Below are 24,489 nucleotides of genomic sequence, written 5' to 3' on the forward strand. Positions count from 1 at the left end.
TGCTTGCATGAAGGCCTGATTTCCTTGAATTCAATGTCTGGATTTCACAAGGTAGCAGAAGAGAACCAATTTCTGAGAGTTGTCCTGACTTCCACATGCATGGAACACAGATGCTTATATTCACATACATTTATGTATCAAATAAGAAAAAAATTCAACAATACCAGAGCCAGAAGGCTCACATCTCTAATCTGAGCACTCAAAAGGCCAAGGCAAGAGTATTGCCAGGATTGCCACAGCTTCAAGGCCACTCCTGGCTTCATAGTCAGTTCTAGGCCAGTCTGAGCTACAGTAGGAATCTGTCTCAAAAAGTAAGAAAATGGGGGCTGGAGAGATGGCTCAGTGATCAAGAGCACTTAGTGTTCTTGCAGAGGTCCTAGGATCAGTTCCTATCACCCACATGGTGGCTCACAAGTGTGTTTAACTTTAGTTCCATGACTCCTGATAACCTCTTTTGGCCTCTGTGGGTACCTGACATGAATTTGGTGTATAGGCATTCACACTCTCACACACACATACACACACATCAAATCTCAAATCAGAATGCCTAAGATTAAGAAAACAACTGGGGCTGGAGAGATGGCCCAGCGGTTAAGAACACTGAGTGTTCTTCCAGAGGACCTAGACTCAGTTGCCGGCATCCATGTCACTCACAACTATTTTGTAACTCTGGTTCCAAGGCATCCAACACCTTCTTCTACCCTCCAAGGGCACTGCATGCATTTGCTGCACATATACACATGCAGGCAAAACACTCCTACATATCAGGAACAAATAAACAAACCAACTGACAACAAATACAAAGATGTGGGAAAGGAGAACCCTCAACTCACTGCTGGTGGGACTGTGAACAGTTCAGCCAATCTGGAAATCAGTTGGAGAATTCTCAAAAAGCTGAAAATCAATCTTCCTTATGAACCAGTTATACCCCTACTTGGCACATGCCCAGAGGACTTAACATTCTTTTTCATAGATATTTATTCAGCCATGTTCATTGCTGCTCTATCCACAATAGCTAGGGAATGGCAACAACCTAAATGTCCTTCAACTGATGAATGGATAATGAAAATGTTTTTCATATAGATAATGGAATACTATTCAGCTGTAAGAAAAATGAAATCATGAAAACTGCAGGTAAATGGAAAGAACTAGAAAACATTATACTGAGTGAGAAAACCCAGACCCAGAAAGACAAACACTGCAAGTTCTTCTTCATTGTGGCTCCTAGCTCTGAATCTTCAGATGTAAGTATATAACCTGGAGAAATCAGAGAAACCAGGAAAGAAAAAAAAGAGGATCACAGTGGGTGGTAATGGTGTGGGCATAATTCTAGAGAGAATAGCAGTACACAGGTGCTATGAAGGAGGAAATAGAAAACACAGGGGAAAAGGGGACAATACTGAGGGACAAGGAACAAAGAGGGATAAACAACACTAAGGATATCTGTAAAAGCTATAGAGAATCATACTATTTATCTAAAATTACATAAAATATACATAAGTATATGTAGACACACACCCAATAGCGCCCGCACGCGCACACACACACACACACACACACACACACACACACACACGGAGAGAGAGTGAATTTAAATAAAGTTATATGACACTTGATAATGTTCCCCTTAAGTGCCACAGAGTATCTAACAAAAAAAGCCCATTACTAGACATGAAAAAGAAATCTCATTTAAAGTTGCTGGTCAAGTGAGTTTAAGCGACTCACAAAAGAATGTAGGCTAACATCATCATTGCCTCTCAAAAGGTGAAGTTTTAAGTCCCTATAACTGAAGATGCCATACACTTTGGAAACAGGATTCAGAGAAATCAAGTTCAATCTAACCCAAAAGCCTCCTCTCCCTGAGGCCTAGCTTTCAGAATTCCTTCAAAGGAGAAATGCAGTCAATAGTCCTCCCCAGCTGCGACACTTACAAAGCACAACAACATAATGACCAGCACAGCAAGACGGCACCCCAGGCTCAATGGTGGCACTTCTACTGCGGCAGGAAATACCAGTTGCCGAACTGGACTTAAGGTCCACTCAACAGGAGGAATTCACACCCACTACTGTAAACCTAGCCAGTGATCTAGAGAAGAATCCACTACTTTACTAAACTAGGATAATTTCTAGCTCACCCTAAATACTTAGCTTTATAATCACTGCTTAAGTGTAGCTTCCATCCCTCATTAAAGAAGTTTCTTTCTGCAGCAGGCCGAGATCATGACAAAAACCCCTACCTAGCCAAAATGGAGAAAACAACTGACTGCGGGTTGCCCAGACCCAAATGACTCATCTACAATATAAACCCTTCACCCAAAGCTCAGGAAACATTGTGGAAGGGGGGCAAGGAAAAATAGATGATCAGAGTGTCTGCTAGGAGATGTACCTTCTATATATTACAGGGAAGTTGCACTCATGGAATTTTAACAAAATGGTACCCTAAAAACAAGACCTGAATAATGATACCACCAGCTGACATGCCAATGTGGATGGAGAAATGTCACAAGCCCTGTCCCTCCATCCCCCATGAAGAGCTACAGGCAATTAATGACAGCTCAGAGAGAGAATCAGTCTTCCCTGCAATGAGTCCTCTAACTGGTTATCTAAATACTACGTAGTCAGCCCTAAAAACATATACGTACAAGCAAAAGAAAATGAACTCAAGACGGGCAGCGGTGGAGCACGCCTTTAATCCCAGTACTCAAGAGTCAGAGGCAGGTAGATTTCTGTGAGTTCGAGGCCAGCCTGGTCTATAAAATGAGTGCCAGGACAGGCTCCATAAAGCTACACAGAAAAACCCTGTCTCAAAAAACAAAACAAAACAAAACCAAACAAATGAACTCAGCAGGTTGTACTCCTATATTAACTCATATATATGTACCAATAATAATTAAAGAAAAAGAGGTCATGAATTTGAGGGGTGTGTGCGTGTGTGGGATGGTATGGGAGGAGTTCGAACAAGGAGCAGGGAATGATAGAAATACAGTTCATATATATAAAATTTATAAGAACAAAAAATAAAAAAACAGTTATTTAAAAAAGGAAAGAAATGTACTCAGCATATTTACCATTTGTACAACTGATTCCCTTAATCGTGTTTCTTCTTCAGTCATGAGAGTCAACTCTTTGCAAACCATGGCAGCCAGCCCTACATCTAAGCATTCTGGATCAGCTGCCATCTTGAAAATGAGTTCCTCATGTGAAAAGACACAATGGCGCCTTAGCCGTCGATAGTGATTTACACACTGACGTCCAATGGGCAACTAAAAACAACAGATTTCCAAGTTAAATTACTTATGATATATCTAGCACAGAACCTCTATTTACCTTCCTTCAGGTACTCACTTTTATTAGAAAGAAGATAAAGTAAATCCTATCTAAACATAAAACATAACATAAATAGTAATTCTCTATAAACCAGCCAAAATTTCACAGGTCTTCCCCCTGATGATGTCCATAAGCTGAGATGCTAAGTTTCTGCCCTGAGCTGTAGATTTTTATATAATACCATTGTATATACCAAGAAACTGAAGAAGGCTAGGCTGACTGACACATGTCTTTAATCCCAGCACTGGGGAGGCAGAGGCAGGCGAATCTCTGTGAGTTCAAGGCCAGCCTGGTTTACATAGTGAGACACTGTCTCGAGAAAAACAAAACAAAACTAAAAAGAAATGAAAAAGCAGGACAGGCTGGCATAAAGTTATAATTCCATCATTTGGGAAGTAGAAAGATAAGGAGTTCAAGGCCATCCTTTGCTCATTTGAGGCCAGCCTGGGGCACATAAGACTCCATTAAAAAATAAAAATAAAAAAGTGAAGTGCCTTGTTATAGGAGGCAGCAAACTCTTAACCGAGTCTAACACAGTGCTACCCTTAAGCAAAAAAGGAAATATATTGTAAAAAAAAAAAAAAATTTAAAGTTCAGGTCATAAAGTATTAAGTGGAAGTATTCAAACTTTAAGATTCCATAGAACAAAAAGAAAAGTATTATCAGAAAGGGCAAAAAATGAAAAAGAAAGATGGGTTATTACTTATGCAATTTACATAGTCTGATTTGTCATTTTTTAAAAAGTAATAAACAAAGCAAAGGATGATTTGGATTCCAGCCTCTGGAAATTCTTTTAGTAACAAGCAGCCTTACATAAAGAGACTCTAAAACTGTGAAATCACTAGAGAATATACTTTGTTTTCTCTAACAGTAAAATAAAATTAGCGACTATAAATGATCACTTTTCACAAATCAAAAGTAGTTGAAGTACAGCATGCCCTTAGCAAGCACAGGCCTGGGTTAGAACGGCATTACCAATAAAACAAACTCAAATACAAAGTCCCCTTAAGATGGAATCTGAAAATTTCTACAGCTAGTTTGTAAACCAATTATGACAAACTACACACACTCTCTCATTTCATATTTCCTACACTCAGTGAAAACATTATGGTGGTGAAAGCTATCTTATTTAAATTTGAAAACTGTAACACAATGGAGGAAAATAAGAAAATGGACCTTTAAGAGTCTTTTAGAATTCTCTTCCATTTTGAGAAAGGCAGAAAGGAATAAGGCTCACAGAGTGTATGAGAGAATTATCTGAATCAAAGTGTAGTTGTACTCATTAAACAATCCAAGAAAAAATGTATTTGAACTTGTAGATAGCAACCAGTTGTCTAGTAATGGCGTACAGCTCTTTTGTAGCTTACCCTGTACCCCTTCAGGGTTTCTGACACCGTAGCCCAGACTGACCTCAAACACATGGCAATCCTCTTGCCTCAACCTACCAAGTACTAGGATGACAGACATGAGCCACAAGGCCTGGCTCACATTTTATTCTTAAACATTTATTCTTTAAGCATTTCTCAAATAGCTACAATACAAAAGCAAGTAGAACCACCAAACTAGGGTTTCTGTACTCCTTAATTATTATAACATGTGAAAAAGCCAAAACTGATACTTACTGCAACTAATAAAAAAGTTAGCCCTATAGCCCTAGAGACAAAGCTGTTGTTAAGTTTTCATTCGTATCATAACCTTCATCTTAAAAGTACTAACAACTCTCAACTCTAACATTTAACTTGTTCAAGGTTAGTAAGTCAATCTATTAGTGTCTTGACACACAAGGTGAAAAAGACTTAGGCCCTTGGGGCTGATGAAATGATTCAACAGGACAAGGCACTTTGCTGCCAAGCTTGATGACCTGAATTCAATCCCTGGGACCCACATGGCAGAAGTATAACCAACTCCTGCAAGATGTCTTCTGACCTCCACATGCATGCTGTGGCACATATACCAAACGTAAAACAAAACAAAACAAAACGAAAAAACCACTAAAATTAAAAGTTCCTCAAGATCAAATATCAGTATTAGCTAGATATGGTGGTGCACACCTTTAATGCCAGCACTCAGGAAGATCCAAATTTGAAACCAACCTAGTCTATATAGGGGGTTCCAGGCCAGACTACATAGTTAGGACTACATAGTAAGACCTTGCCTCAAATAAACAAATAATAGATAGATAAATAAATGAAGTCCATATTAGTGAGTATGAATATGTTAAAGACATTGAAATCATTTCAACTCTTACCTGAATCATCCTGCATCCTATCTTATACCTATCCAGCATTGTGTAAATCATATTATTAGTTATTTTTCAAAGAGCTCAGGCCCAAAGCAAACCCTTAACTGAATCTTAATTACGCTGTATTATATGATTCCATAGCCAAATAAGGAAGGAGTTTTATATACTGAACCAAAAGAAAACAACTCACAGAGCCCAGAAGTTCAAGGGCAGGGTAGGCAACTCAGCAAAGCTACACATCAAAACACAAAATACTACCCACTGTATTACTATATTTTCTCTGTATGATTATGAAATGTAGTAACAGATTAAGTTATCCACAGAAAAATGTAAGATCAGTGTTACTATAGGGGTCCCCCACCAAAAATGTTAAAAGGCCAAAGAACCCAGCATCACTGGGGAAGAAAAATAAAGCCAGTGTGTATTAAGTATTCGATCTTTGGCAGTCTTTTCTCAATCATGATGCAGCCATAACTAATTGCGTTTTGATATAGCAATTGTTGCATTATCACTCATACATTTTAAGATTCAAAAGTGCTCAGAGAAAATGAAGACAGAGGTAACATGTATTTCCCCTCAGGAAAAGAATAAACAAATAACTGCCCATTTAAATGTAAACATACCAGGGAAAATAATGAATAAACAATGTAATGAAATTTCTAAATTCCAATAGCTATTCCAATAAACCCTGAAATACTAATGGACCCAACCAAAACCCAGCTAAGTAAAATACTGCATTTTATAGGGGTGTTAGTAGACGTACAACAGCCACGTGCTATAGAACAGACCCAGTCAGCAGTACAGAAGTTCACAGCTTCAGCAAAGTTGTATCCCTGGTTAAATCCAGAGTGATAGGCACGAGGAAACGTCACAACGAACTCTCCAGCACACTGATTAGTCCTGTACACCTAAATGCAAATTAGGAACAGGGATTAAAAGAAAAAAAAAAAAAAAAAAAGACAGGTCCACTCAGATAATTTCAAAACTATTTTCTAAAACTGGAAATAACAGCACTTTACCTTCTACATATCAGAAATAATAATAAGATTTAAGAAATAGCTAGAACTGCTGGGCAGTGGTGGCGCACATCTTTAATTCCATCACTCGGGAAGCTGAGGCAGGTGGATCTTTGTGAGCTCAAGGCTAGCCTGGTCTACAGAGCTAGTTCCAGGACAGCCAAGGCTACACTAAGAAACCTTGTCTGAAAAAACAAAACGAAACAAAAAGCTAGAACTGTTTTCTTAAAATTCTGATTAACCTTACAATATATAACAAGAATTAGCAGTCAAAAGCAATTCTCAAACAAAAAATAGTACACTCTTTCTAAGTTAAAATTTCTACACTTAATGGTCAATGTCTATAATCCTAGCACTTGGGAGGTAGAAACAGGAAGAACACAGAATCCATATCATTCATTGCTACAAGCTTGGGTCAAATAAGATCCTGTTTAAAAATATTTTTTTCTTTAAAAACTAAGAAAATCATTTTTTTTTGTTATAAACAGAAATCAATAATTAAATTTCCTATAATCGTGTAACTTTTGTTTTATGATAATACTATGCGTATTGTTTAATTAATTTGAATATCAGTTTCTTTTTCATTTTATTTATTTATTTAGATTTTTTCAAGACAAAGTTTCGCTGTATTACAGCCCTGGCTATACTGGGAATCTATCTGCAGACTAGGCTGGCCTGGAACTCAGAGATCCACCTGCCTATGCCTCCAATTGCTAGGATTAAAGGAGTGTGCCACCAAGCCCAATTTAATACTAGCTTAAGTAGAACTTTCAAAAATATCTTCTGGCAGTGTAACCAAGTGATACATGTCAGTTTTTTTATTCAGACAGAATTAGTATGTAAATATGAAAGCTATTTCAAGACAGTGGCAATAACTGTTTTAAGTAGGTTTAACTTTAATAAGCTAAGTCCTAGTCTAAGTACACCTTTTGAAGACAACAGTAACATTGCTGTGGGATGGTCTGTATGTCAAATTGCTCTGATTGGTCAATAAATAAAACACTGATTGGCCAGTGGCCAGGCAGGAAGTAGGTGGGACAAGGAGAGAGGAGAATTCTGGGAAGCGGAAGGCTGAGGCGGAGAGACACCGCGAGCCGCCACCATGACCAGCAGCATGTGAAGACGCCGGTAAGCCACCAGCCACGTGGCAAGGTATAGATGTATGGAAATGGATTAATTTAAGCTATAAGAACAGTTAGCAAGAAGCCTGCCACAGCCATACAGTTTGTAAGCAATATAAGCCTCTGTGTTTACTTGGTTGGGTCTGAGCGGCTGTGGGACTGGCGGGTGACAGAGATTTGTCCTAACTGTGGGCAAGGCAGGAAAACTCTAGCTACATAACATAAATTATTTTATCTACCTTTGCATTACAAGTATATGAAGTAAATGCGGTAGCATAGTTATAAACTCAGAACCTGGGAGTCAGAAACAGGAGGACCACAAGTTCAGTGCCAAACCTGCACAATATAAATAAGTTCTGAGGGAATGTAGCTCAGTGGAAGAACAATTGTATAATGTGTACAAGGCCCTGAGTTCCAGCCTCAGCAGCTCAAAAAATAAAGAAAGAAAAGTTATAACAAACCGCAAATTGTATGTAGCAAGCTTATATAGCAAATTCCAGGCCAGCTGCTACTGACCAAGACTAGGTCTCAAAACAAAGCAAAACTCAGTCACAAACAAACAAACAAAAAAAGGAAAAACAAATCTGAGTTAAAAGGAGATGCCACAGTACATTTCTGTCATTATCTCCCCCCCCCAACACATACACAGTTTCTTTTTTGTTTTTTGAGACAAGGTTTCTCTATGCAGCTTTTGAAGTATATCCTGGAACTTGCTCTGTAGACCAGGTTGGCCTCAAACTCAGAGATCTGCCTGCCTCTGCCTCCGGAGTGCTGGGATTAAAGGTATGCAGCCACCACTGTCCAATTATCATCTTCTATATAAATACGTAAGTTAAACAAAACAAAATGAAATATAAAACCTGAAATCTCTTGGGCATGGACTCCCTGACTGGCATGCAGTACCATGCCCAGCTTTTAAAAAAAAAAAAAAAAGAATCCTTTCCTAATTATCTTTAACTGTCAACTTGTCACAACACTGTCACCTGAGGAGTGTGTCAACTGAAGAATGTCCTAGAATAGACTGGCCTATGGAAGAGGACTGTCTTAATTAATGTAGGCTGGCCAGTGCACTACCCAGCTCCCACCATGTGATGGTACCGTTCCCTGGGAAGATGGTCCTGGCCTATATAATAAAGATAGCTAAGCATCATCAGCCTGTCTTAGCCAACAAGAGGTATCTTCCATGATTTCTGCAGTATTTTTTCGCTTTGATTTCCTTGGCCAGGGGTAATGTTGTGTTGTAACAGCAGTGCAGGGTTTTCTTCAACTTCCTGCCTTGATTTCCCTCAATAATGAACTTTGTATGATCTGGAATTTTAAGCTGATATAAACCTTAAGTTGTTTTGATCAGTTTTTTTTTATTACAGCAACAGAATGAAACTAGAACAGCTATCATTTTAAAGAACTTGATTAGTCTAGTTAAGTAGGGAGAACACAGAACATGAGATCTGGGAGTCATGCGATAGTTCAATAGGGATAGGCCCTTGCTACCACTACTGATGACCTGAATTCTCCAGGACTCACATGGTATAATTAGAGAACGGACTCCTATAAGCTGTTCTCCAAACTACTACACATGCACCATGGCACAACAAGGCATGAAAGATGGCTCAGCTGTTAAAGGATAGGCTCACAAACAAAAGCACAAAAAGCACAAAAGAAAATGCAATTAAAAACAAAAACAAAAAGTTTTAAAAGGGGCTGGAGAGATGGCTCAGCAGTTAAGAGCAGTTACTGCTCTTTCAGTTTCCACCACCTGTTGGCAGCTGACAACAAGCTGTAATGCCTATTTCAGTGTCCTCTTCTGGCCTCTAAAGGCACCAGGAATGTACATAGGGCACATACATACATGAAACAAAACACTCATACACATAAAATAAAATAAACCTTAAAAAAATTCCCAAGGGTTGGAGAGATGGCTCATCCATTAAAGGCACTTACTGCCCTTGCAGAGGACCCAGGTCAGTTTCCACCACCTACATGGTGATTCACAACCATCCTCATCTGCAGTTCCAAGTGATCCATCCAAAGCCCTCTTCTAACTTCCTCAGGCACTAACTGTGTATACGGTGCACATACATACTTGCAGGCAAAACATTCATATACATTAAGTAAATCTTTAAAAAAAAATTTGAAATCACAAACATTTGGAAAATATACACAATATATATTTAAATATATATGTGTGTGACACAGAGAAACGTGTGTGTGTGTGTTTGTGTAAACTGTATGTCTTAATGAAAACAAAAATGTATTTTAAATTGAATGAAAATGACCATACAAGATATTTCTAAAAACTTCTCAAAGTCACAAAGAGTTGGGCATGGTGATGTACACTTTTAATGCCAGCACTTGGGAGGCAGAAGCAGGTAGATCTCTATATGTCAGAGTCCAGCCTAGTCTATACAGCAAGTCCAGGCCACACAGTGAGAGCTACCAAGTAACATTCTATCTAAAAACAAACAAACAAACAAACAAACAAACAAACAAAACCCAACAACAACAGAAGCTTAAAAAGAATAAAGATTAATAGTTTTTATTAAAAAACAGCCTATTCAAATAGGTAGCTGTAAGACATAATATATGATTCATACTTTAAAGCATCCCTTCTTAATCAGATTAAAGTTCTATTCAAGGTATAAATTCTAATTCATCTATACTACAGGGCCTTTTTTACACAGTTACAAACCCCCTGCCCAAATCAAAACAAAAACACCCTTGTGATTATATCTAATCAAAAGCTAGAAAATCTTTGAAAATGCTGAAAGAAGACACAAAAAGACTCACAGGCACACCATGCTCCATGAGCACATTTGGGTTCATGATGGTTACTAACTGATGTAGGAGATCAGGCTGTGATTCAAATAACTCAGGGGCCAGCTCCCTCATCACCTCCTCCAGTTGTTCTGCAGCATGAGATGGTACACCATACCATGTCTTTGGCTCGCCCCTAGCAAAAGAAATAACTGTTTAGCTAGGTAGAACATGGTACCAATGAAGCCAGGGTCTTTCATTCAAATCCACTAAATTATAATTAACCTTGTCATATTCCTGGCCATAGGTTATATGGCCAGAATCCTGGCAACCATCCCATAAATATATGCTACTATTAATAACAGGAAATAAGGCAAAACTATATGGACAAATAAGATACACACTCACTGCTACTGGGAAAATATTCCAAAGCACATGAATAGGGGACTAGTAAAAGTACCTTTTGAACAAAAAATACATTACATGGAAATCACTGTTCAAAAGGATATGAACACACTCACTGCCTTGATTCCCAGAACATGAGTCTTTCCAATTACTATCATAATGGTTAAAGCAAAGCATCAATGATCTCCAGAATGCATATAAATAACTAAGTTCAATTTTCCCATTCATGTAAGTAAGTTAATACTACAAACTACTTAAAACTTGAAATATAGTTGCCTACAAAAATACCCAAACCCTGGCATTGTTAATCTATTATATTTTAGTGGATTAGAGTTCATTTTGAATACTAAATAGTTATAAACTATTAGGAAATAGTGCTGGCTAGGTTTTACATAAACCTAAAACAAGCTAGAGTAATTTTGGAAGAGGGACTCTAAATTGGGAAAATGACCCCACCAGACTGACCAGTGGGCAAGCCTGTGGTACATTTTCTTGACTGATGACTAAGGTAGGAAGGTGCAGCTCACCGTGGGTGGTACTACCCCTAAGCTGGTGGTCCTCGGTGCTGTAAAAAAGCAGGCTGAGTAAGCCATCAAGAGTAAGCCAGTAAGGAGTACTCCTCTACAGCCTCTGAATAAATTCCTGCCCCGGTTCCCCTGAATGACTGACTACAAGCTGTAATATGAAATAAATCCTTTCCTCCCCAAGTTGCTTTTGGTCATGGTATTTTATTACAGCAATAGAAACTCTATTTAATTAATCAAGATATTTACAAAATAGCTATACTTCCTAATTCTCTTAAGTCAGAAGACTTCAGATGTCAGATCCCTGCTCCCTACAGGATTTACTGCAATAAGAATGTTTGGGGCAGGAGACTAGAGAGACTGGTTGGCAGTTGAGAGTACTTGCAGCTCCTGCAAGAATACCCAGGTTCAGTTCCCAGCATCTACATAGGGCAGCGCACAAGGGTCTGTAACTCTAGTTCCAGGGGACCTAAGGCCCTCTTCTGACCTCCACAGGCACCTGTACTCTTGTGGTGTATGCGTGTGCACACACACTCACTCACACATGCACAGATTCATATACATACACATAAACAGAATAAAAGAAATCTTTTAAAAAGCAGTATTTAAAAAAATGTATTTTGTAGCCATGTGGTGGCGGTGCACATCTTTAATCCTAGCACTCAGTAGGCAGAGGCAGGCGGATCTCTGAGTTGAGGCCAACCTGGTCTACAAAGTGAGTTCCAGGACAGTAAGGACTAAATAGAGAAACCCTGTCTTGAAAAAACAAAAACAAACAAACAAAAAAAATTTTTTGCTTGGGCTGGTAAATCAAATAGCTCCTAATCATATATGACCATAAAGCACTTGAAATGTGCCTACTCCAACCGAGGTAGTAATTTTCAATTTCATTTACTCTTAGTTAGTATTAAAAATGAAGACAGACAGACAGACAGACACACACACACACACACACACACACACACACACACACACACACACAAAAGACAAAAAAAGACAGCCAGCTAAAATAGTATTAATACTAGAAAAGGGATTGGTTAAGTGAATAAAAATCTTTGAGATTAAAAAAAAAAAAGGAATTTATTTACTGCTTACATTTTAGGTATTTTTAGAGGAAATGTTACTAAAATGAAAAACATTTCAAGTTCTAAGCACCAAATCAAATCTTTCAACTATAAGTTTAAATATCCCATTTTGCCTGACAAGATATATCAAAACTGGAGGAATGGAGATGACTTAGTGGCTGAAATCACTGCTTTTTCAGAGGATCCAGGTTCAGTTCCAAGCACCCACATGGTAGCTTGGAACTGAAAGCTCCAGCTCCAGGTGATCTGAGCACTCTTCTGACCTCCACAGGCTTATACACACGTAGTACAAATACACATACACTCAAGACACACACATATATACACATAAAATAAAATATAAATTAAAAACACATATCAAAATTTGGCTGGAGATAGAGTTCAGAACTTCAATACTAACACGAACAAGGCCTTTTAATCCCTAACAAGCAAAATAAAAATCATCATTAATTATTTTCTCATATACTACACAAGCATCATTTAATTTGGTTGAGAGCACTAGATGCTCTTGCAGAGTGTCTGACCCCACGTGGCGCTGCAGCAGAACTGAACTCTGGTTCCAGAAGACCCAGTGCTCTCTCCTGGCCCATGTCACTGCACACGCGTGGGTCCAGACACACATGCAGGAGAAACACCACATACATAAAATAAAAATAACAAATAACATCTCAGAAAACAAATCAAAACCCAACTCTAGCCTCGGGTAATTAAACACACTTTCAGAGAAGATGGTCTGGGACAACTCCCCGCCCCTCCTCAATACACTATCTTGCTTTTATGTAAAAATACTTTCGAAGCTAGTTCTCTGTAATATATGAGCTATTATTATTACATCTTAAAAATAAAATACCAGGCCTAGTGTGGTGACACATATCTACAATCCTAGTACTCTGGAAGTAGTAGAATCAGGAAATCCAGAAGCTCAAGTTCAGCTACACCTAAATTTGAGACTAGCTTGTCTCAAAAAAAAAAAATAAAAATTAAATGACAACAACAACAACAAAAAACAGAAAAACCAGGGATCAGGGTATAGCTCAATGGTAAATCAAGTAGTTGGCACATATGACTCCCTGGATTTAATCTGTAATACCAACCTCCCCAGCAAAAAAAAAAAGGTCACTAAGTACATATGATATAACAAGATTGGACATACCAATGCAAGTAGTTAATAGAATAGCTCCAGTGATCTTCAATATGCCAGCAAAAAGAAGAAAAACACATCCCCACATACAGCCATGGCACTTTCATACCAGAAATGTCCACATTAATATGTGCAAGAACAGACTGTTCCAGAACAGGCATGTTATTCAAATTCCAACCAGAAAGTGCATACTCCTATAAAAGAAAAAAAAAAAGTTAAACAACAACAAAAAAAAAAAATCAGAGTTTACAAGTGTTAAGCAAAAATCTTAAGAGAATCTTTCTAAAAGGTCAAATATTTCATAATACATACTATCATCCAGTGCATACAATCTACTCTTTGTAACTCACAGTAAATCTACAACTCATCTACTAATCTAACTAATGCACCTATAACTAATTTAAATAAATATTTGGTATCTAAATATCTACACAAACTTTTCAAGGTTCTAAAGACATTTCCTGTTATTTCTAGTTTACTCTGAAACACATGAGCAAAGTTACAGTAAAAAAGTGCGCCCCATGTAAGCAGATTGCTTTTGTATTTCTACTGTACCCCAGAGCAGCATAACTTTCCAGAATGATTATCACAGTATACACAGTGCTAGACACTGACAGGATATACAATCCTGAATTTATAGCACTACATGAAGTTGGTATAATGCAGAATGTCATTATACTATCTTCCTTAACCAGAAATACATCAGGATAAACTGGATAAAATTTAAGATTAACAAAGAAACTCATGGAGCTGGAACAAAGGCTCAGTGGTTAAGACCACTGACTGCTCTTCCAGAGGACCAGATTCAATTCCCAGCACCCACATGGCAGTTCACAATTGTCTGCAACTCCAGGTCCAGGGGATCCAACACCCTCACATAGACATGAATGAAGACAAAACACTAGTGCACAGAAAAATAAAAAATAAACACACACATGAAACTTATTTCATAGATGAACTTGAAAAACATGAAAATTCCTAGTTTCTAGAGACAGAAATGAAGCAAACACAGAATATAAAAGGTATTGTCAGCCAAGCACTGGCGGCACACGCCTTTAATCCCAGTACCGTGGAGGCAGTCAAGCAAATCTTTGTGAGTTCAATGCCAGCCCAGTCTATACAGCAAGACCTAGGAGATCCAGGACTATATAGAGAGACCCCGCCAAATGAATGAATGAATGAATGAATGAATGAATAAACAGTTGGTAATTGAATGTGGATAATGCCAGCCCAGTCTATATAGCAAGACCTAGGAGATCCAGGGCTATATAGAGAGACCCCACCAAATAAACAAACAAGCAAACAAACAAACAAACAAACAAGTTGGTAATTGAATGTGGATATAGGTAGACAGCTATTTTCTTTTTTTTTTTATAAGTTTCTATGAGAACAAAAAATTTAAACTCTGAGTGTAGTGGCATATGCCTATAACTCCAGCATCTAGGAAGCTAAGGCAAGAGGATCACAAGTTCAAGGCCAAGAAAAATTGTATAGTGTAATAACCCTGCCTCAAAAAAAATAAAAATAAAATAAAAAATAAAAAATCCCAAACCCTTAAAGTAAGAGGGAAAATAAATTATCCATCACAAAGCTAACCAGAAAACTTGTCAACTCTAAGACAGGTATCAGAATGTTACATATAAAACAACATAAAGAATAGAAACCAAGCCCCCCCCCACACACACACACACACCAACCTAAGACATAGCGCCTGTGTGGCCTGGGCAGGCATCTCCATGACAGGTAAGGAGACCTGCTGACATCCCACGCAACCCAAGTCAGAAGCTCATTTTTTAGTCAAAGGGGGACCTGTAGGGCCCTGGTCCCGGTTTTGGATACAGCAACCAGTTGCCTTGCTTGCTGACCTTGACCTTGATATCCTCCCTATGCTAATTCCCTACCGGGTTCCACCCTCCTGAATGCTTAAGGGAAGTTCCTTGTCTGTGTATACTGCATAATGAGCATTAACAGCTTAGATGCAAGACTGTAAAACATCCAGCGAACTTCTGCCCTCTGGGGTTTTCCCATTATGCTGTAAGCCTGTATTTAAGACCTCTTCCCTCCTTCAATAAACGGCATTCGGCATTTAAAAAAAAAAAAAAAAAAAAAAAAGAATAGAAACCAGGCCAAGCAGTAGTGGCACACACCTTTAATCCCAGCACTGGGGAGGCAGAGCCAGGCGATCTCTGTGAGTTCCAGGCCAGGCGTCAAAGCTGCACAGAGAAACTCTGTCTCAAAAAAAAAAAAAAGAAAAAAAAAAAAAGAAAGAAAAAAAGAAACCAGTACTATAGCAGTGCATGCCAGTAACTCCAGCAAACAAAACAAAAAGTACAGGTAAGATGAATCATATCTACATGGTGTGTTTTAAGTCATCCAGGAGTACATAGGGAGACTCTGGCTCCAAGTAGAATTTTAAATGAAAATTAAGGAAACGACAAAAGTATACTTAAGAATCAAAGGGGATAGAATATAAAACTCCTACATACATTTAATTAAGAATAAATCTCAGTGAGAAATATCAAAGAAGATGGGCAGTGGCACCCATACACCAGAGGCTGAAGCTGGAGAGAATCCTGAGGTTGAGGAACTACAAAAGGGTGAGAAAGGCAAGAGGGAGTAAGACATTTCTCTAGCACTGGAATAAAAATTCTAGTATGCTAAAATAAAAAAAAAAATAAAGAAAGGAAAAGAAAAAAGAAAAAAAGAAATTGGAGGCCAGGTGGTGGTGGTGCATGCTTTTTTTTTTTAAAAAAATGATGTATTTATTTGCATTGATGTTTGCCTACATGTGTGTCTGTGTAAGGACTGTTTGCCTACAGTCCTTGGAACTGGAGTTATGAACAGTTGTGAGCTGCCATGTAGGTACTGGGAATCGAACCTAGGTCCTCTGGAAGAGGAGCCAGTGCTCTTAACTGCTGAACCACCTCTCCAGTCCCGGCACATGCCTCTAATCCCAGCACTTGGGAGGCAGGGAGTTCAAGGGATACTATTCTGAAGAGAAAAGGTCTATAAAAAAAATTATTAACACAAGGCAATTGGAAGAGAATATTTTATCTTCAAGAGTCAATGAAGAGTAATTAACATGGGTTTGAGGTATAGGAAAAAATCATGGAAAAGCAAGGACTAGAGTTGAGTCTTGAAGGATCTAAGTTTGAATAGGGTACTAGAGGCATTGTTTAGTGGTCTCACACATACTTACTTAGTATATACAAGACTCGGGGTTCCATTTCTAGCATAAAATTTTTTTTTTTTTTAAATTACCATTGTAGGAAAGAAACAGACTTTGTGGGCATCACACAAAGTAATGATGTAATCACATCACTTGAGCTAGAAGGAAGCAAGAGGATCTAGAGCAGTGGTTCTCAACCTTTCTAATGCTGTGACCCTTTAATACAGTTCCTCAGGTGTGATGACCCCCAACCATAACATTATTTTTGTTGCTATTTCATAACTAATTCTTCTACTATTATGAGTAGTAATGTACATATTGGTGTTTTCCAATGGTCTTAGGCAACCCCTGTAAAAGGGTTACCTGACCCACAAAGGGTTTGTGACCCACAGGTTGAGAACCACTGATCTGGAATTTAAAGTCATCAGTCAGTTTCAACTTCGTGGTAAATATTGGTTATCTTCCTCAACTGCTCATCATGTCATCATATTTGTAATTTATTTATTTATTTATTTATTTATTTATTTATTTATTTATTTATTTATTTTTTGGTTTTTCGAGACAGGGTTTCTCTCTGTAGCTTTGTGCCTTTCCTGGAACTCACTTGGTAGCCCAGGCTGGCCTCGAACTCACGGAGATCTGCCTGCCTCTGCCTCCCGAGTGCTGGGATTAAAGGTGTGCGCCACCACCGCCCGGCTTGTAATTTATTTATTTATGAATGAGGCAAGGTTAAGTAGCCCTAGCTGTCCTAGGTCTTGCTATACCAGGCTGGCTTCAAACTTACAAGATCCTCCAGCCTCTATGCTGGGATTAAGTCAACACCACCACACTCTGTGCCACCTTATTTTTAGAGATGAGGTTACTTGCTGATCCTGGAGTTCACAGATTGGCCTAGACTGTCTGGCCATCAAGTCGAGTGGTCCTGCTGTCTCCACTAGTGGTGGAATTATAGGCACATCAAGCTATTTTCCCAGTCCTAAATTACTTCCTTCTAATTGAAGACAATATGCTTAAATTATTGCCAACAATGAAGAAAAAGAAAGTGATCAGTTAAAACGAAAAAGAAATGGATCTCAATTCAGTTTTATGAATCTTTATGGGGCAAAGATCTAAAAAGTAAAAGCATACATGAAATCCTACCAAGCCAGCTCTTGAAGAAAACTTATTTCAGAAATTACCAATAAAACTAATTTTAAAAAATGTGTCACTTTCTTTTTTTTATAAAATGATATCTTACTATATTGCGGAGGCCAGACAAACTCCTAGTGCAAGCAATATTCTTTGCTCAGTCTTCTAAGGACGATTATAGGAGTGCAACACCAAGCACCCGATTATATGCAAACTTTCTAGATTGTATTTATGCATGTGTGCCTTCATGTATACATGTGTACCATATACATGCTGGTACCCTCAGAGGCCAGAAGAACATGGTGGAGCTCTGGAACAAGCATTCTTAACCACTGAGTCATCTCTCTAGCCCACTTTCTAGATTGGAGAACAGAAAGGCACAAACTTTAAACTAGGGCTGTGTGGGGAAAGGTATCTGTTGCTAAACCTGACAACCTGAGTTAGAGCCTTGAAATTCTGTCTACAGAAGGAGAGAAGTGACTCTCATAAGTTGTCCTTTGACTGCCCAACACCATCCTCCAGCATATGGCACACACAAACACAAAACAAAAATGTTTTTGTTTTGTTTTTCCTGGAACTCACTATGTAGACAAGGCTGGCCTCAGAAAGATTTGCCTACCTTTGCCTCCTGAGTGGAATAATTTTTTAAAAACAACTTTCAAATTAGATTAAAATTCTAACTAAATTGGCTTTAACATTTAGAGAGAAAATAATTCTTAAAAGATATGTTGAATTTGCTTTGTATATGACAGTCTCAGTATGTATCTCAAGCTAAACTACTAACAACTTTCCTACCTAGGTTTCCAAATTACTATATTTCTAGATATGTACACCCATGGCCAGTTCAAAGATCACTGTTTAAAAAAATCAGAGATTAATTATGTTGTCTAATCCTACATATATCACATTTTAAACTGGCACGGTCCCTCCACATTAGACAAAGAATGTTTTCTATGAAAATGCAAAATCAGCTTCAGAGTAAAAAGTTATAGAACAGTATCCAGACCTCTTCTTCTGGCAACATCTTTTTCTGACCATCCTTTACAGGAAATCCACTTCCAAAATCTTTTGAAGAGATATCAGCTCCATACTCTACAATAACATCTTCTTCAATGCTACTTACTAGCCGCCAGAATTCCTTTTCTACTAGTTCTGTAGGAACCATCTATAAAAAAACAAAGATGATAATTAACTCATTGTAACTATAATCCCTTAAAACATAAAATATACAGACCAACTGTACAAAAACATGATATAAACAAACGAATTACCACATATATCAGAGCAGAATTAATTCCTGTATTTCTCAACTGAGGAAAGGGAAAAGCAAAAGATAACTAAAATAAATAAAGATAACTAAAATTTAAACATCAAGATGCTTTTCATACTGGTTGTGGTGGCGCACACCTTTGATCTCAGCACCAGGAGGCAAAGGCAGGTGGATCTCCTTGATTTCGAGGCCAGTCTGGTCTACATAGTGATTTCCAGGATAGCCAGGGCTACACAGTGAGATCTCTATCTCAAAAACAACAACAAAAAAAAACCAAACAAAAGAGAGTGAAATTAAAAAAACAGATTAGCAGGTCCCTAATTTTAAGATTTGGTGTTCTCTAACCTTTTTTATATTGTTCCTGATTTCTACAAAACCTGACAGAAAAAAATCTTTTGTTCCCTCTAAATGACAGCTACTCACATGGACTGGCATATTGAAATAATCAGATTTAAAATTATCTGCCATCTCTCCAAAGCTTTGAAGTGTATATTCTCTTATAGCTTGCTCAAATCCAAAGGCTTCTCGAGGTTTGTTACATTCCTGGGGGGGGGGGGGGAGAAAGATATCTGAGGTAAACTCACTGAAACTGGAAAAAAAAAAAAAAAAGCATTAAAACCCTCATACCAAAGATTTGAATGGTAGCTAAGTGGTATAATGCTCTCAGGTTCTGGGTTCAATAACCAGCAATACAATAAATAAATGTCTCAAATATGGCTTTTCTTGATCATTTCTCTAGCTGAAATAAAACTAATCACTCTTACACAGCAAAACAAGTTATCAGTTATTTGTAACACATTAGTTACTTGAAACTAGAATCTCAACTGCATGTTTACTCTTCCAAGACAATCAGACAGCTTTAGGTACTAGAGCTAGTATTATGCTTTGCCTCCAAGAAGGAATTCCTAAGAGGAATACTAACTTGGAATCGAACATAAGGATGCTGACATTCTTAGCATTCATAAAGTAAATAAATACTCACAGAGGAAAGAAAGGCTTGTATAATAGGATAGTCACTGGACTGGTTGGCTATGGCTTCTTCACACTACCAGTCACCAGAAATTCAAATGCCTCTACATCTTCTGATAGTAAATAACTAGTAATTTTAAGGCCATAAAAGCCTCTGACCTCATCTAGATATCCCAAACATTCCTACTCTCCAGAGATCTATATGACATTTTGTTAAAATAAATACAGACAGGGCATTTCCTAACATCATTATCTTCCAGTAAGGCCAGACATGATGGTGCATGTCTGTAATTCCAGCACTCAGGCAGGAGAGTCATAAGTTCCAGGTCAGCCAGGGCTACCTACAAGATCTTGTGCCATCGCCACTGGGCCTGGAGATTTTTTAATAATAACAAACAAGAGACTGGGACAAGCTGTTGGGAACATGTTTACATTACATGCATGGCTTACGATCCTTAGTTTTAACTGGATCTATAACATTAAGTTTGTACCTCAGCAACACATTTAGGACACCTCCAGTCTCCTTTGGGCACATCAGGTAGTGGTGGAAGTAGACAAAATGTATGATAGCTGTCATCACATCCATCACACAAAAGCAATTTATCTTCATTGTTTCCCCGACCACAAAACATACAAACATAGAGATCAACCTATAAAGAGAAACAAAAATAAGTATATTTTCTATAGTATATTGCATTTTTCTCATGAGCTACTCCTTAAGTAAATAAATAAAACAATGTACACTAAAAATTAAACAAGCTTAATCCTAAAAAATCTATTTCAGCCAGGTGGTGGTGTACGCCTTTAATCCCAGCACTCGGGAGGCAGAGGCAGGCGGATGTTTGTGATTTCGAGACCAGCCTGGTCTACAGAGCAAGATCCCGGAAAGGCGTAAAGCTACACAGAGAAACCCTGTCTCGAAAAACAAACAAACAAACAAACAAACAAACAAAAAAAAATCTATTTCAAACAATTCTCCCCAGAGCTTCTATAGGTAAATTAGTAAAAATACGGTGTCAGAAGCTCCACAGTTGTGGCACATGCCTTTAATCCCAGCACTCAGGAGGCAGAGGCATGGATCTCTGTGAGTTTGAGGCCAGCCTGGTCTACAAAGCGACTTTCAGGACAGCCAGAGCTACACAGAGAAACTCTGTCTCAAAAAACAGAAAACAAACAAACAAGAAAAAAAGGTGTCATAATCAAGAAACACTACAATCTAGGGAATGGAAAATAAGTTTATACTTCAAAAACATCATTCATTCTACATACAAATACTATAATACAGAATGAATACTGAAAACTGCCTATTAAATACCCCACCTTAATAATTTTTAAGAATCCTTGGAGGGGGGCTAGAGAGATGGCCCAGCGGTTAAGAGCACTGGCTGCTCTTTCAAAGGACCCAGGTCAATTCTCAACACCCACATGGCAGCTCCCAACTGTCTGTATCTCCAGTTCCAGGGGATGTGACATCCTCACACAGACATACAGACAGGCGAAACACCAATGTACATGAAATAAAAATCCATCCATCCATCCATAAATCAATCAATCCACCCATCCATCCATCCTTGGAATCTCCCAGGGTTATCCAACCACCATTAACCACCCTAGTAGATATCAAAACCCATGGGTGCTTATATCCTTTTCATAAAATGGCTTAATATTTGTCTATCTTCTGTACATAGCCTCCCTCAGAGTAAGTCATCTCTGGATTATTTATATAATTTTATATAAATGCTTTTGAAATTGCCACACTATGTTGCTTAGTAAATAATGCCAAGGAAAAAAATCAGTTATGGTGGGCTTGCTGTGCATGCCTGTGATCCCAGCAACCAAACGTTAAGGCAGAATGAGTTCATGTTTAAGGCCACTTAGGCGTCACATTGAGTTCTAGGCCAGACTGGGCTACATTGCCAGAACTTGACTCATTTTTTAAAAAAGTCAAAGGAAAGAAAGCAAAGAAAAAAAGCTCTGTATCACTCAGCATAGAAACAATTTATTACTATAATTTTTTAATGTGTATGGGTTTTTTTGCTATGAACCACCTGCATGTCTAGTGCTCTCAAAGGCCAAAGGCATCAGATCCCCAGCAAGTAGAATTACAAACAGCTGTGAGCTGCCGGGTGGGTGCTGGCAGTCGAACTCAGGTCTTCTGGAAGAGAACCCAGTGTGCTTAACCCTGAGCATCTCTCCAGCTCCAGAAACAATTTTTAAAAAGTTCTCAATCTATATTTGGTTGAACCCATGAAGACAGAACCTGAAGATACAAAGGGCTAAACTAACTATATACAGATTCACATTCACTTCTTTAACTCAGTTACCCACAGGCATATGATTTCGCGGAGTGTAGACAAAGCAAAGTTAAATGCTAACCTGAGATTTTCCACCGTGTCTTCTAATCAAATGATCTAACTGAACACCATCTATCTATCCAGACACTTAAGATAAAAAGAGACCCTCTCCCTCCTGACAAACCCCAAAGACTTACAAAGTTAACAGAGAGAGCTCCTTTACGTTGTCGCATCTGCATGGTAAAGGCATCTGACCTGTTGGTAACTTTTCGTCTTCGGGTGACCTCATCTTGAAATAAAAAGTTATATAATAAAAGTAAAAAGTAAAGCTGATTACTTACTGTGGACCACACATTATTTAAAATTATTTAAATTAGATAAAGTCTCACAACATTATGAGGTCGACTGTTATTGTCTGCAGCTGAAGATAAAAAACACATCAGATAACTTATTCAAGATCATATAGCCAATATTCAGAGGATTTGGAATTCCAATCTACCCAAATCCAGGGAGTTAACTCTTGAATGACATGCAGTACTTACTACATACTGTCTGTATGTACGCTTTAGAGGAGCTCCCAAGTTAGTCCTAGCTTTTTCTTTAACAACACCACAGACAAAACAATAATTTTAAGAATGGCACAGGTCAGCAATGGTGTGCACACCTTTAATTCCAGCACTCAGGAGGTAGAACAGGCAGATTTGTATGAGTTTGAGGCCAGACTGGTCTATAGAGCAAGTTCCAGGACAGTCACAGCTACCCAGTAAAACCCTGACACAAAATACAAAAGAGTAGAGCTAGGGAACAGAGGCTCATATTTGTAATCTCAGGCTTGTGAGGAGGATTGCCAGGAAGGATAAAGAAAAGAAACCCACCAAACAAAACAAAGGGTTTTGTTTTGTTTTTTTTTAAAAACAGGGTCTCACAAAGCTAGTCAGCCTGGTCTACAGAGGGAGTCCCAGAATAGCCAAGGCTACACAGAGAAACCTTGTCTCAGAAAACAAAACAAAACAAACAGGGTCTTATAATGTCTGAAATTCCTAAATTCCTTTTTTTTTTATTTTTTTATTTTTTTTTTGGTTTATCAAGACAGGGTTTCTCTGTGTAGTTTTAATGCCTGTCCTGGATCTCTGCCTGCTGAGTGTGGGGATTAAGGGCTTGCACTACTGACTCCAGCCTGAAATACTAAATTCTTAAAAAGAGTAATTTCCGGGCAGTGGTGGCGCACGACTCTAATCCCAGCACTTGGGAGGCAGAACCAGGAGAATATCTGTGAGTTTGAGGCCAGCCTGGTCTACAGAGCAAGATCCAGGACAGGCACCAAAACTACACAGAGAAACCCTGTCTCCAAAAAACCAAAAACAACAACAACAACAACAAAAAAGTAATTTCAAAAAGCATGTCTGTTATTATTATACTGACTGCATGTTGTTGTTTTTCATTTTCTGTAGTACTAGAATTGATTTTGTATATGGTAGGCACATATTCTTCCACTGAGCTACATCTCTAGCCTTTTTTTAATGTTACTTTGTATCTCCAAATTGCCCAGATTGGCTGAAAACTCACTGATCTACCTGTTGAACTGAGAGATCCGCCTGGCTCTGCCTCCTGAATGCCACTGCTGCCCGGCCTCACTAAATTCTTATAGTCAAATATGCCCAGTATATTGTTCATTAATACAAGTTTTTAAATTAACATGTTATATAAGAATAGTACAACTTGATTTTTTGCATCAAGAACTCTACTCACTCATGCCGGGCGGTGGTGGCGCACACCTTCAATCCCAGCACTCGGGAGGCAGAGGCAGACGGATCTCTGTGAGTTCGAGGCCAGCCTGGGCTACCAAGTGAGTTCCAGGAAAGGTGCAAAGCTACACAGAGAAACCCTGTCTCGAAAAACCAAAAAAAAAAATTCTACTCACAAAAGTTTTGAATATGGTGTTAAATTAGGCTTTAAAGAAAATTTATTTCAATGGTATCATACCATATAGAGAAAAATTATTTAAAAATTTTAAATGATGGTCAGAGTTTAAAATTCTAACCTC

The 24,489-nt window shown here is 38.3% G+C and overlaps 1 protein-coding gene across 1 annotated transcript in view; it reads right to left on the reverse strand.

Annotated features, from left to right (window-relative positions):
* The window catches only part of Kdm5a (lysine demethylase 5A), an 86,288-nt gene that overhangs the window by 38,898 nt on the left and 22,901 nt on the right, over positions 1-24,489 (reverse strand). The window contains exons 7-14 of the mRNA XM_028880450.2: positions 22,643-22,734; positions 20,643-20,801; positions 19,606-19,725; positions 18,919-19,077; positions 13,628-13,809; positions 10,494-10,656; positions 6,358-6,477; positions 3,069-3,263 (exon numbers count right to left, since the gene is read on the reverse strand). Of these exons, the coding sequence (XP_028736283.1) occupies positions 3,069-3,263; positions 6,358-6,477; positions 10,494-10,656; positions 13,628-13,809; positions 18,919-19,077; positions 19,606-19,725; positions 20,643-20,801; positions 22,643-22,734 (1,190 nt within the window). The remainder of the gene's footprint in view (positions 1-3,068; positions 3,264-6,357; positions 6,478-10,493; positions 10,657-13,627; positions 13,810-18,918; positions 19,078-19,605; positions 19,726-20,642; positions 20,802-22,642; positions 22,735-24,489) is intronic.

Source organism: Peromyscus leucopus, chromosome 3, assembly GCF_004664715.2.
Source record: "Peromyscus leucopus breed LL Stock chromosome 3, UCI_PerLeu_2.1, whole genome shotgun sequence".
NCBI classification, from domain to species: domain Eukaryota; kingdom Metazoa; phylum Chordata; class Mammalia; order Rodentia; family Cricetidae; genus Peromyscus; species Peromyscus leucopus.